This window comes from Cetorhinus maximus, chromosome 5 (assembly GCF_964194155.1).
Source record: "Cetorhinus maximus chromosome 5, sCetMax3.hap1.1, whole genome shotgun sequence".
Lineage (NCBI taxonomy): Eukaryota > Metazoa > Chordata > Chondrichthyes > Lamniformes > Cetorhinidae > Cetorhinus > Cetorhinus maximus.
This window is the reverse complement of record NC_135883.1, coordinates 129,679,727-129,693,696: the sequence shown is the minus strand read 5'-3', so window position 1 is coordinate 129,693,696 and position 13,970 is coordinate 129,679,727. Positions and strand designations below refer to the sequence as shown.

General features: G+C 43.1%; 1 protein-coding gene across 2 annotated transcripts in view; it reads left to right on the top strand.

The window, feature by feature from the left end:
• The window catches only part of cyb5r4 (cytochrome b5 reductase 4), a 117,453-nt gene that overhangs the window by 59,955 nt on the left and 43,528 nt on the right, over positions 1 to 13,970 (top strand). The window contains exons 11-12 of one of the 2 annotated variants that reach the window (XM_078542486.1): positions 569 to 697; positions 3,823 to 3,972. In XM_078542486.1, coding sequence (XP_078398612.1) covers positions 569 to 697; positions 3,823 to 3,972 — 279 coding nt within the window. Of the gene's footprint in view, positions 1 to 568; positions 710 to 3,822; positions 3,973 to 13,970 lie in introns of both variants that reach the window. The other variant, XM_078542485.1, reaches the window with a different exon arrangement.

The following is a 13,970-nucleotide window of genomic DNA, read 5'->3' as shown; positions in this document are numbered from 1 at the left end:
TTCTGGCTCCGATGCAGGGACACACCCTACTGTGCCAAAAGACCTCCTGTTTACCTCAACACTGACAATTATATCAACATTGATTCAGACCTTCCAGGCCTGCAACAGAAGGGCTCCTGCAGTCAAGCGAAGTTGCGCCAAAATGGATAAGTGACTGATGGGAGAGAAGACTCTGACCTATGCCAACCCCTGTCGCTGAGTACTGTGAAGCGTGTCAACTTCCCCACAAACAAGCCTCTTTGTCATTGCCAATTTGAGGACTGTAATCATTAACTGGTAGTGAATAAGCCTACAGACTTTAAATATCAAATAGCATGACATGACACAAACTGCCCTACCTATCTTCCATAACACGTTACGGTAGTTATCCATTGTATTGGACATCAGTTTGTGACAATTAAGTTAAGGACATAGATAAGCATTATCATCACATAGAGCTTTATATAAACAAGTAATCAGTTGCAACAATATGACAAAAATTGTGCAAATTAGAGGGAAAAAGCAAAGTTGTAAATATTAGTAATTCTGTTATTTTTTTTTTATGTTTTTTCCCCCGCCCAACCCTTAGATCTTTTTTACCGGAAATGCACCCTGCTATCAAAGATGGATGTGTCACATGACACTAGATTGCTGTGCTTTCAGCTACCACCTGGATGTTATTTGACAATTCCTGTTGGACAACACATTTATCTCAAAGGTAGCATTCAAGGTACAACAACATACAGTTATAGATATTCATCACTGCTGAGAGCATGTAAACTAAAAGCAAAACATGTATTTACCTGATTAAGCAGAACTCATTTGTAATTCTACTTTGTGGAATCTAAGGGGCAAAGATTAAACATGGAGGTTTATGTGCAAAATAGTTCCTTGATTATTAGGCCTCCTATTAACATAAATGTACCTAGGAGCCATTAGGATGTGGATTCCTGTGCTTTCCACTGCAGGGAAATTGGGCAGAATCTTGCCCTTGGATGGCGGTGGGCAGGCAGGCGACCCCCGCCACTGAAACAGGGCCCGTCGTCATTTTAAGCGGGCGGGCCAATTAAGGCGGCATCCCCGACAGGAAGCGCTGTGTGCTTCCTGTGCTGGGGGACGGGGGGAGGTATTCCCCATCTGTCAAAGTGTGCTCTTTTACGCATGCACACGAAAGAGCGCACTGCTCCCTGAGGCAAAGTCCTGTCTCAGGGAGAATACTGACAGTGGTAAAAACTTTAAAAATAGGACCATTAAAAAATTATTAACATGTCCTCCTCATGTGACAATGTCACACGAGATGGGACATGTTAATAAAGAACAGAGAAACTTCATTATTTTTGTACAAAACGGACATGAAACTTCATCCCGCCAGTGGATGAGGTTTCATGCATAATCAGAAGCCCGCTGGGGCTCCTGGCCTGCCCACCAGCCTTAAGGTTGGCCAGGCAGGTCTTTAAGTACTTTAACTAGCCTGTCAATGGCCTCAATTGGCCATTGACAGGTCGGCGGATGGACAGCTGATTTTGCTGTCTGCCCACCTTCCTAAAAATTTAAATGGCCCGGGATGATGTCGGAGATTCCTCCCGACGTCATCCCGCGTCATTTTCCCCTTGGCGACCGGGCCCCGCCCCCAAATCGCCATGGGGAAAATCCTGGCAATTGTGTTTTTTTCATTCATTCACAGAAAGTGGGCTTTGCTGGCTAGGCCAGCATTTATTTCCCATCCCTTGTTGCCTTTGAGAAGGTGGTGGTGAGCTGCCTTCTTGAACCGCTGCAGTCCGTGTGATGTAGGTACACCACAGTGCTGTTAGGAAGGGAGTTCCAGGGTTTTGACCCAATGACAGTGAAGGAACAGCAATTCATTTCCAAGTCAGGATGGTGAGTGACTTGGAGGGAAACCTCCAGGTGGTGGTGTTCCTATCTATCTGCTGCCCTTGTCCTTCTAGATGGGAGTGGTTGTGGGTTTGGAAGGTGCTGTCTAAGGAGCCTTGGTGAATTCCTGCAGTGCATTTTGTAGATGGTACATACTGCTGCCACTGTGCATCAGTAGTAGAGGGAGTGAATGTTTGTGGATGTGGTGCCAATCAAGTGGGCTGCTTTGTCCTGGACGATGTCAAGCTTGAGTGTTGTGGGAGCTTCACTCATCCAGGCAAGTGGGGAGCATTCAATTATACTCCTGACTTGTGCCTTGTAGTTGGTGGACAGACTTTGGGGAGTCAGGAGGTGAGTTACTCACTGCAGGATTCCTAGCCTCTGACTTGCTCTTGTAGCCACAGTATTTATATTGCTAGTCCAGTTCAGTTTCTGGTTGATGGTAACCCTCAGGATGTTGAAAGTGTTGACCAGTGATGGTAATGTCATTGAACATCAAGGGGCAAAGGTTAGATTCTCTCTTGTTGGAGATGGTCATTGCCTAGCACTTGAGTGGCGTGAATGTTACTTGCCACTTGTCAGCTCAAGCCTGGATATTGTCCAGGTCTTGCTGCATTTGGAACTTCTACATGTAAAAAAAGTTTCATGATTTTTGCTTTTATTTGCAAGCAATCATTATAAATTACATTAAAACCTATTAAGACTCTATCACTATATATGATGAACAACTTTAAAGTCTTCTGCCCTCCTCAAGCAAAGTTGAAGGTTTTCTAACCACTTCCATCAATAAGGCAATACTGTTGAGTTGTGATCAGTTCACAAGTGCATGATCTTAGCATAACTGAGTTGTAGCAGGGCAGTGCTGTGATTACATGCCTAGAGTAGTATATTTTTATTTCTTTCCTCTTAGCCCTAATCTCCTAACAGCCGTGAGTCATGCTGGTGTAATGTTGTGGGTGGTGACCCTCCCTAACCCCCTATTTTAAATGTTTGAATCTCTGATCACAGCCAAGTCAAAACATATCCTCACCTGGTATCCATGTGATCCCAGCAGGAGGGACTGGTTAGCAATTTAGGAGGAGACAGTGGTGTAGTGATAATGTCACTGAACTAGTAATCCAGAAGCCCAGGCTAATGCTCTGGGGCCATGGGTTCAAATCCCACCACGATAGTTGGTGGAATTTAAATTCAATTAATAAAATCTGGAATTGGAAGCTAATCTCAGTAAAGGAATCATAGAATGGTTACAGCAAAGAAGGAGACCATTTGGCCCATCATGCCCATGCCAGCTCTCTGCTAAACGAAACTATCATCAATTGTTGTAAAAACTCATTTGGTTCACTGATGTCTTTTAGGAAAGGAAATCTGCTGTCCTTACTTGGTCTGGCCTATGTGCGACTCCAGACTCACAACAATGTGATTGACTCTTAACTGCCTTCTGAAATGTCCTAGCAAGCCACGCAGTTCAAGGGCAATGAGGGATGGGCAACAAGCACTGGCCTTGCCAGTGATGCCCACATCTCATGAAAGAATAAAACAAAATCAGAACTATGAATACTGAATAGACATTGCTTATCCCTCAACACAGAGACACCATGGACAAGTACAGTGCACACTACTGTTGTCCAAGCACAAAGAAGAATCTAGGACTTCCTGCTCTCCAATCTCCAAGGCCCAGTGACATAAAATTTTGTCTTCTCCATGCCTGCTGGATAATTGTTTATGTGGCTTGTTCTAATTGGACCAGTACAATATCTTTGTCTTCAGTTTCTCAACCAGGATGTGATATTATTTCACCTTATTTCACCTCTCTTCTATTTTTACTTAGTTCTGTTGAAGGGTCATTCGGACTCAAAACGTTAACTGTGCTCCTCTCCGCAGATGCTGCCAGACCTGCTGAGTTTTTCCAGGTATTTTTGTTTTTGTTTTGTGATATTATTATACTACTCTTTCAATTTTCTCTTCTCCCAGATGTAGAAGTAGTTAGGCCGTATACCCCTGTGCTGCCATCCTTGAATGCAGAACCAAAGGTTGATGGGCTTACCTGTACAAATATCTATTTAATGATCAAAATCTACCCTGATGGATTGCTAACACCACATATTGACAAGCTTCAAATCGGTAAGAGAATGGATTTTGTTTTTTTTTTAATCCTACTGCTCTGCCTATAAATGAAATGCAGATTAATTGCACGAGTTTTCATTTGCAAAATCTTTGTATTTAAACTGCACCAGTGACCCAGCAGCTTGGGTTGCATAAGCACCTTGAAACTAATTGTGATTGATTAGTAGGCTAAGGGAGAGTAGTAGTGAACGTGGTAAAACACAAATAGATAACTGTGGGGAGGGATTGCGCTTGCTCAACTTAGATATTACAAGTTAACTAAAATAGTCTTAGACAATTAGCAAATGACTTGAAAGGAAAATGAATGTTTCCAAAGTTTTCTGATTTTAGCAAGTCATCTTCATCTCAATTGTAAATATAATTTTAAATGGAATCAATTCTGGGTCCAGTAATTAAAAAAAAAAGTTTCTCTCAGAAATCTCCTGACAGACATTGATTCAGAGCAGGGATCTTTGTGTTTATTCATTCATACACTGTACATGGAACTAAAGACCCAGCTTCAGATTTACACATGCAGACATCAGCAAAATTAATCCCTAGGCAAAATTTAATCAAAACTACTGAATGCTTCCTTTGGTAAATATAATCCATTTACTTTTATCCTTCCATAGGTTAATTTAGGTCACTCTAAATCAGCACCTATAAGCCAGGAAATTTTAACTGAAACCGGAAATATTGCAAGGTCACAGTTGGCACATCAAAGAGAAAAGGCAGAATAACGGTTCAGCTGTAGGCTCTTTTATTTCAAAATGGCTTGTCTGTTATATTTGGTTTAATTAAGGCCAACCAAATTGAACTGTAAATATATAGCCAATAGATAATTTAATCTGCAAGTTGCATGTTCTTTTCTTTGATATTTATTTCAATATATTACAATGTATTAGTACCCGACTCCTATATTTTGTGTCTGGATGGTACATATAGCTAACATTTATCACAGTAAAAACTTGCATTTTTCTCCATAAAGGAATATGAAATGAAATTATGGGAATGTGTGCCTTTGTGAGACTGAGATTTTGTTAACAATGGTGTGTCAAAAGTGTATTGTGACCTGCCTTGACTAATCACTAAGTTTCTGAAACAGCTTACAATCACTTACACTAGTGTAGATGTAAAATTTTCATGATTCAGCTATGTAGTATATATGTATTGATGAAATTATTGAATTGCAATATTGAAAAGGCTGATGTCGCAATGAAGCTCTACAAGTGCAGTTTTTCACAAGGGAAAAAAGTACACTAAACAAATGAAGAATTAGTTTTCCAGGGCCAGAGAGGCTGTTCAGGAGTTAGGATTTAGTAAACTGTCAAAACCCAGTTACACTTCACAACAAGGCATAACATTTTCGGGGGGTTCACAGCAATATTATCAACGTCATCCCACGTCATTTTCCCATCAGCGAGTGGGCCCCACACCCAAATTATCGACGGGAAAATCCTAGCCAGGGAATTTTGGAAAATTAAAACCAGTGCATCAACTATCTCATCCAGATGTATCAAACTGCTACAAAGTAAATAAAAAGGAATGAAATTGGACGGACCGCTCAGCATCGACCTAGGCACCGGAAACGACAACGGCAAACCCAGCTCTGTTGACCCTGTAAAGTCCTCCTTACTAACATCTAGGGGCTTGTGCCAAAATTAGGAGAGCTGTCTCATAGACTAGTCGTCGCCTGACATAGCCATCCTCATGGAATCATACCTTTCAGATCATGTCCCAGACACCACCATCACCGTCCCTGGGTATGTCCTATCCCACTGACAAAACAGGGCCAGCAGAGGTGGCGGCACAGTGGTATACAGTCAGGAGGGAGTTGCCCAGTGAGTCTTCAGCATCGACTCCGGACCCCATGAAGTCTCATGGCATTAGGTCAAACATGGGCAATGAAACCTCCTGCTGATTACCGTGTACTGCCATCCCTCAGCTGATGAATCAGTACTCCTCCACGTTAAACACTACTTAGAGGAAGCACTGAAGGTGGCAAGGGGGCAGAATGTACTCTGGCGGAGTTCAATGTCCATCACCAAGAGTGGCTTGGTAGCACCACTACTGACCGAACTGGCCGGGTCCTAAAGGACATAGCTGCTAGGCTGGGTCTGTGGCAGGTGGTGAGGGAACCAACAAGAGGGAAAAACATACTTGACCCCATCCTCACCAACCTGCGTGCCGCAGATGCATCTCTCAGTGACAGTTTCGGTAGGAATGACCACTTTTGGAGATGAAGTCTTGTCTTAACATTGAGGATACCCTCCATCATGTTGTGTGGCACTTACCACCGGGCTAAATGGGATAGATTTCAAACAGATCTAGCAACTCAAGACTGGGCAACCATGAGGCGCTGTGGGCCATCAGCAACAGCAGAATTGTGCTCGAACACAACGTGTAACCTCTTGGCCCGGCATATCCTCCACTCTACCATTACCACCAAGCCAAGGGATCAACCCTGGTTCAATGAAGAGCGTTAGAGGGCATGCCAGGAGCAGCACCCGGCATACCTAAAAATGCGGTGTCAACCTGGTGAAGCCACAACACAGGACTACATGTATGCCAAACAGCATAAGCAGCAAATGATAGATAGAGCAAAGTGAATCCACTACAAGCAGATCAGATCTAAGCTCTGCAATCCTGCCACATTCAGTCGTGAATGGTGGTGGACAATTCAACAAGTCACTGGAGGAAGAGGCTCCACAAATATCTCCATGCTCAATGATGGAGGAGTCCAGCACCATCAGTGCAAATGATAAGTCTGAAGCATTCTCAACAATCTTCAGCTAGGAGTACCGAGTGGATGATCCATCTCAACCTCCTTACAGATGCCAGTCTTTAGCCAATTCGATTCACTCCACGTGATATCAAGAAACGGCTGAAGACACTGGATAGTGCAAAGGCTATGGGCCTTGACAATATTCCAGCAATAGTACTGAAGACTTGTGCTCCAGAACTTGCCGCGTCCCTAGCCAAGCTGTTTCAGTACAGCTACAACACTGGCATCTACCCGGCTATGTGGAAAATTGCCCAGGTATTTCCTGTACACACGAAGCAGGACAAATCCAACCCGGCCCATTACCGCCCCATCAATCTATTCTCCATTATTAGTAAAGTAATGGAAGGGGTCTTCAATAGTGCTATCAAGCGGCACTTGCTTAGCAATAACCTGCTTACTGACGCTCAGTTTGGGTTCCGCCAGGGTCACTCAGCTCCTGACCTCATTACAGCCTTAGTTCAAACAGGGACAAAAGAGATGAACTGCAGAGGTGAGGTGTGAATGATTGCCCTTGACATCAAGGCAGCATATGGCCGAGTATGGCATCCAAGGAGCCTCAGCAAAACTAGAGTCACTAGGAATCTAGGAGATAATTCTCCGCTGGTTGGAGTCATAGCTAGCATAAAAGAAGATGGTTGCTGTTGTTGGAGGTCAGTCATCTCAATTGCGGTACATCACTGCAGGAGTTCCTCAGGGTAGTGTCCTCGGCCCAACCATCTTCAGCTGCTTCATCAATGACCTTTCTACCATCATAAGGTCAGAAGTGGGGATGTTTGCTGACGATTGTACAATGTTCAGGACCATTCACGACTCCTCAGATACTGAAGCAGTCCATGTCTGGCTAACAGGGTGCAGAGAGTAGGCATAAATGGCTCCTTTTCAGGTTGGCAAGATGTAATGAGTGGCATGCAGAGAGATCAGTGCTGGGACCTCAATTGTTTACGATTTATATAAATGACTTGGATGAAGGGATGTTTGCCAAATTTGCTGATGTCACAAAGATAGGTCGAAAAGTAAGTTATGAAGAGCACATAAGGAGGCTACAATCAGATATAGATGGGTTTAGTGAATAGACAAAGACCTGGCAGATGGAGTTTAATGTGGGAAAATGTGAAATTGTCCACTTTGGCAGGAAGAATAAAAGAAAAGCATATTATCTAAATAGTGAGAGATTGTAGAGCTCTGAGGTGCAGAGGGATCTGGATGTCCTGGTGCATGAAACATAAAAGGCTAGTATGCAAGTAATTAGGAAAGCTAATAGAATGTTATCATTTATTGTGAGGGGAACTCAATACAAAAGTAGGGAGGTTATGCTTCAGTTACACAGGGCATTGGTGAGACCACATTTAGCGTACTGTGTATGGTATTAGTCACCTCATTTAAGAAAGGATGTAAGTGTGTTGGAAGCAGTTCAGAGAAGGTTTACCAGACTAATACCTGGAATGGTTGGGTTGTCTTATGAGAAAAGGTTGGACAGACTAGGCTTGTATCCGCTGGAGTTTAGAAGAGTAAGCGGTGACTTGATTGAAAAATATAAGATCCTCAGAAGTCTTGACAGGGTGGAAGTGGAGAGGATGTTTCCTCCTGTACATAAGAACATAAGAAATAGGAGCAGGAGTAGGCCATTCGGCCCCTCAAGCCTGACCCCCTCCCCAATCAATAAGATCATGGCTGATCTGCCCCAGGCCTCAATTCCTCTTTCGTGCCAGCTCCTCATAGCCCTCAACTCCCCGATATTTCAAAAATCTATCTACCTCCTCTTTAAATACTTTCAGTGATCTAGCCTCCACAACTCACTGGGGTAGAGAATTCCAGACATTCACTACCCTCTGAGAGAAGAAATTCCTTCGCATCTCAGTTTTAAATGAGTGTCCCCTTATTCTGTGACTATGCCCCCTAGTTCAAGACTCCCCCACTAGTGAAAACATCTCCTCAACATCTACCCTGTCAAGCCCCCTCAGAATCTTGTACGTTTCAATCCGATCATCCCTCGTTCTTCTAAACTGTAATGAATAAAGGCCTAACCTGTTTAGCCGTTCTTGATAAGTCAACCCCTTCATCCCAGGAATCAACCTAGTGAATTTCTTTTGAACTACCTCCAATGCCAGTATATCCCTTCTTAAATGCGGGGACCAAAACTGTACACAGTACACTAGGTGCGGCCTCACCAACACCGTGTACAGTTGTAACAAGACTTCCCTATTTTTAAACTCCAACCCCCTAGCAATACAGGCCAAAATTCCATTTGCCTTCTTAATTACTTGCTGCACCTGCATGCTAACTTTTTGTGTTTCATGCCCAAGAACACCCAGATCTCTCTCTCTACTGCTCTTTTTTGGAGTCTCTCTCCATTTAAATAATAGTCTGCCTTTTGATTCTTCCTACCAAAGTGCATGACCTCACACTTTCCGACATTAAACTCCATCTGCCAAGTTTTTGCCCATTCACTCAACCTGTCTATATCCCCTTGCAGATTCCTTATGTCCTCATCACAACATACCCTCCCACCTATTTTTGTATCATCAGAAAATTTGGATACATTGCACTCTGCCCCCTCTTCCGTCATTAAAATAGATAGTAAATAATTGAGGCCCTTAGACTGATCCTTGTGGCATTCTACTAGTTATGTCTATCCAACCTGAAAAAGACCCATCAATCCCAACTCTCTATCTTCTGTGTGTTAACCAATCGTCAATCCACGCTAATACATTACCCCCAATACCGTGAGCTGTTACCTTGTGCAGGAACCTTTTTATGTGGCCTTCGGGAAATCCAAATACACTACACCTACCGGTTCCCCTTTATCAACTCTGCTTGTTATATCCTCAAAGAGCTCTAGCAAATTTGTCAAACATGGTTTCCCTTTCACAAAACCATGTTGACTCTACTGGATTGCGTTAAGCTTTTCTGAATGTCCTGCTATATATTCCTTAATAATGGACTCCAGCATTTTCCCAACGACAGATGTTAGGCTGACTGGCCTATTGTTTCCTGCTTTTTGTCTCCCTCCCTTCTTGAACAGGGGCATCACATTTTTTAAAATTCATTAATGGGATGTGGGCATCACTGGCTGGGCCAGCATTTATTGCCCATCCCTAATTGCCCTTGTTCAGAGGGCAGTTAAGAGTCAGCCACATGTAGGCCAGACCAGGTAAGGACGGCAGATTTCCTTCCCTAAAGGACATTAGCGAACCAGATGGGTTTTTACAACAATCGACAATGTTTTCATGGTCATCATCAGACTTTTAATTCCAGATTTTTATTGAATTCAAATTTCTGCCACGGTGGGATCTGAATCTGGGTCCCCAGAGCATTACCCTGGGTCTCTAGAATACTAGTCCAGTGACAATACCACCATGCCACCCCCTCCCCTTTTCCCATCCGCTGGGACCCTCCCAAAATCCAGTGAATTCTGGAACATTTTGACCAATGCCTTCACTATCTCTGTAGCCACTTCTTTTAAAACCCTTGGATCAGGTCCTGGCGACTTGCCTGACTTTAGTCCCATTAGTTTCTCAAATATTTTGCCCCTCGTGATAGAGACTGTTACAAGATCTTTCCTCCCATTAGCCCCTTGCTTATCTGATATCTTTGGAATGTTTATAGTGTCCTCCACCATGAAGACTGATGCAAAATATTGGTGTAAATTATCTGCCATTTCCCTGATCCCCATTGTCAATTTTTAAATCGCATCCTCCAAGAGTCCCACGCTCACTTTAGCCACTCTCTTTTCATATACCCATAGAAGCGCTTGCTGTTTGTTTTTATATTTCTTACTAGTTTACTTTCATAATCAATTTTCTCCCTCTATTGGTTTTTTAGTCATCTGCTGCTGGTTCCTAAAAATAATTCCCAATCCTCTGGCCGACCACTAGTTTTCGCCACTTTGTATGCCTTTGTTTTTGATTGGATACTCTCCTTGACTACCTTTTTTAACCACAGGTGGTTCATCCTTCTCATCGAGTCCTCCTTTTTGACTGGAATAAATTTTTGCTGAGCGTTATGAAACCTGCTTAAATGCCTGCCACTGTTCATCCACTGACCTTTCCCTTAGTCTATCTTCCCAGCCTGTTTTAGACAAACTCTTTCTTCGTACCTCTGAAATTGCCCTTATGTAAGTTGAGGACACTGGCTTGAGATCCGAGTTGCTCGCCTCAAACTGAATTTGAAATTCTGCCAGATTGTGATCGTTACTCCCTAGAGGATCCTTAAAAACGAGATTGCTTATTAATCCTGCCTCATTACACATTACTAGATCTAAAATAGCTTGTTCCTGGGTAGGTTCTGCAATGTATTGCTCTAAGAAACAATCCCTGATGCATTCTACAAATTCGTCTTCCATGTAACCCCTGCAATCTGATTGGTCCAGCCAATATGCAGATTAAAATCCCATTTGAAAATTGTGGGAGAATTTAAAACTAGGGTCACTGTTTAAAAATAAGAGGTCGTCCATTTAAAACAGAAATGAGGCAAAATTTTTTCACTGAGGGTCGTGAGTCTTTGGAACTCTCTTCCTGAAAAGGTGGTGGAAGCAGAGTCTTTGAATATTTTTTAAGGTAGAGGTGGACAGATCCTTGGTAAGCAAGGGGGTGACAGGTTATCAGGGATAGATGGGATGCAGATTTCAGGTTGCTATCAGATCAGCCATGATCTTATTAAATGGCAGAGCAGGCTCAAGGGGCTGAATGGCCTACTCCTGTTCCTTGTTTGTATGCCTGTATGTCCAAATGCTGCAAGGCCTGGACAATATCCAGGCTTGGGCTGACAAGTGGCAAGTAACATTCATGCCTCAGAAGTGCCAGGCAATGAACAACTCCAACAAGAGAAAATCTAACCATCGCCTCTTGACGTTCAATGGTATTACCATCGCAGAATCCCCCACTGTCAACATCCTGGGGATTACATTGACCAGAAACTGAACAGGACTAGCCATATAAATACTATGGCTACAAGAGCAGGTCAGAGGCCAGGAATCCTGCAGCAAGTAACTTACCTCCTGACTCCCCAAAGCCTGTGCACCATCTACAAGGCACAAGTCAGGAGTGTGATGGAGTACTCTCCACTTGCCTGGGTGAGTGCAGCTCTAACAATACTAAGGAAGCTTGATACTATCCAGGACAAAGTAGTCTGCTTGATTGGCACCCCTTCCACAGATATTCACTCCCTTCACCACTGACGAACAGTGGCAGCAGTGTGTACCATCTACAAGATGCACTGCAGAATCTCACCAAGGCTTCTTAGGCAGCACTTTCCAACCCCAAAACCATCACCATCTGGAAGGACAGTGGCAGCAGATACACGGGAACATCACCACATGGAAGTTTCCCTGCAAACCATTCACCGCCCTGACTATGAAATATATCGCTGTTCCTTCACTGTCGCTGGGTCAAACTCCTGGAACTCCCTCCCTTACAGCACTGTGGGTGTACTTACTCCACAGGGACTGCAGCGGTTCAAGAAGGCAGCTCACCACCGCCTTCTCGAGGACAATTAGGGATGGGCAATAAATCCTGGCCTAGCCAGCGACGCCCACATCCTGCAAATGAAAAAAAATAACTAAATGGGTCATTTCAGATGGCAAACTAATTACTGGAATACCACCGTGATCAATGCTGAGGTCTCAACTATTTATGATCTATATTAATGACTTGGATGAAGAGACCATCTGCATTGTAGCCATATTTGTGATGAAACAAAGCTAGGTAGGAAAGCAAGATGTGAGGAGGATACAAAGAGTCTGCAAAGGGATATGGGTAAGCTAAGTAAGTGGACAAAAATTTGGCAGATGGAGCATAATGCGTTAAAATGTGAGGATGTCCACTTTGGCAGGAAGAAACAGAAAGCAGAATATTATTTAAATGGAGAGAGACTGCAGTATGCTGTGGTACAGAGGAACCTGGGTGTCCTCATGCATGAACCATAAGAAGTTAGCATGCAGGTACAGTAGATAATTAGGAAGACAACTGGAATGTTAGTATTTATTACAAGAGGGGTGGAGTATAAAAGTAGGGATGTCTTCCTATAACAGTTTAGGGCACTATTGAGACAATACCTAGAGTATTGTGTAAGGTTTTGGGCTCCTTATTTAAGGAGGGATTTACTTGCATTGGAGACAGTTCAGAGAAGGTTCATTGGATTGATTTCTGTGATGAATGGAGTTGTTTATGAGAAAAGCTTGAGCAGGTTCGGCTGATACTCATTGGCGTTTAGAAGAATGAGAGGTGATCTTATTGAAACATATAAGAGGGGACTTGATACCGTCGAGGGGGGTGATCCAGAATGAGGGGGAAGTTTCAGAATAAAGGGTGTCCCATTTAATACAGGAGTGAAGAGGAATTTCTTCTCTTAGAGGGCCATTAATCTGTGGAATCTACCTCAGAGAACAGCGGAGTCTGGGCCTTTGAATATGTTCAAGGCTGAGTTAGACAGACTTTTGATCTACAAGGCAGTCTAAGGCTACGGGGGTGGTGGGGCCGGCAGGAAAGTGGATTTGAGGCCACGATCAGATCAGCCATGATCTTAACTGAATGGCAGAGCAGGCTCGAGAGACCGAGTGACCTACTCCTGCTCTTAGTTCTTGAGTTCTTCTGATCTTATTTGCACCTTTAACTGCACATGTTGGGATATCACATGTTGCTATCAGTTTCACTGGTGTAATGATGGAGAATGCTGACAGCTTGCCATCATTACAACTGTAAAATCCAGGCCAATATTTAGTCAGTACCTGCAACATGAAGCCTGACTTATTAAATGCTTTGTATCTAGATTCAGCAGTAACACAAGATGACTTTTTAAAGCATCATTGCCTTCCTGTCACTGAAGTGTTGTTTTTAACAGCCCAGAGTGCAAGCACAGGATGCAACAACAACCATTGCTTAAATTAAATTGTTCTCATTACTTACCATTCATATATTTTCCATCAAATTCTGTTTATATTGCCTGTATTCCTTTGAGCCTTATATATATTTTTCAAAAGCAGGTTGTTTTCTGACGTGTTGTTGAGAGCTTATTGCTCCTCTCATTAAACACTAATAAATGAGAGAGCTCGCATTTAGCGGAGTTTTTCATATGACTTGCATCCAAACAATCAGTGCCAGAGTTTAGAATGCTTTAGAATTCATTATGGTCATTACATCCTACTCTGAGTAGAAATTGACTTTTTAAAAAATAAACTCCCAATTGTTACTCCCTGGCAAGTTTATTCACCCCTGCATTGCCTGGCTGGGCAGCT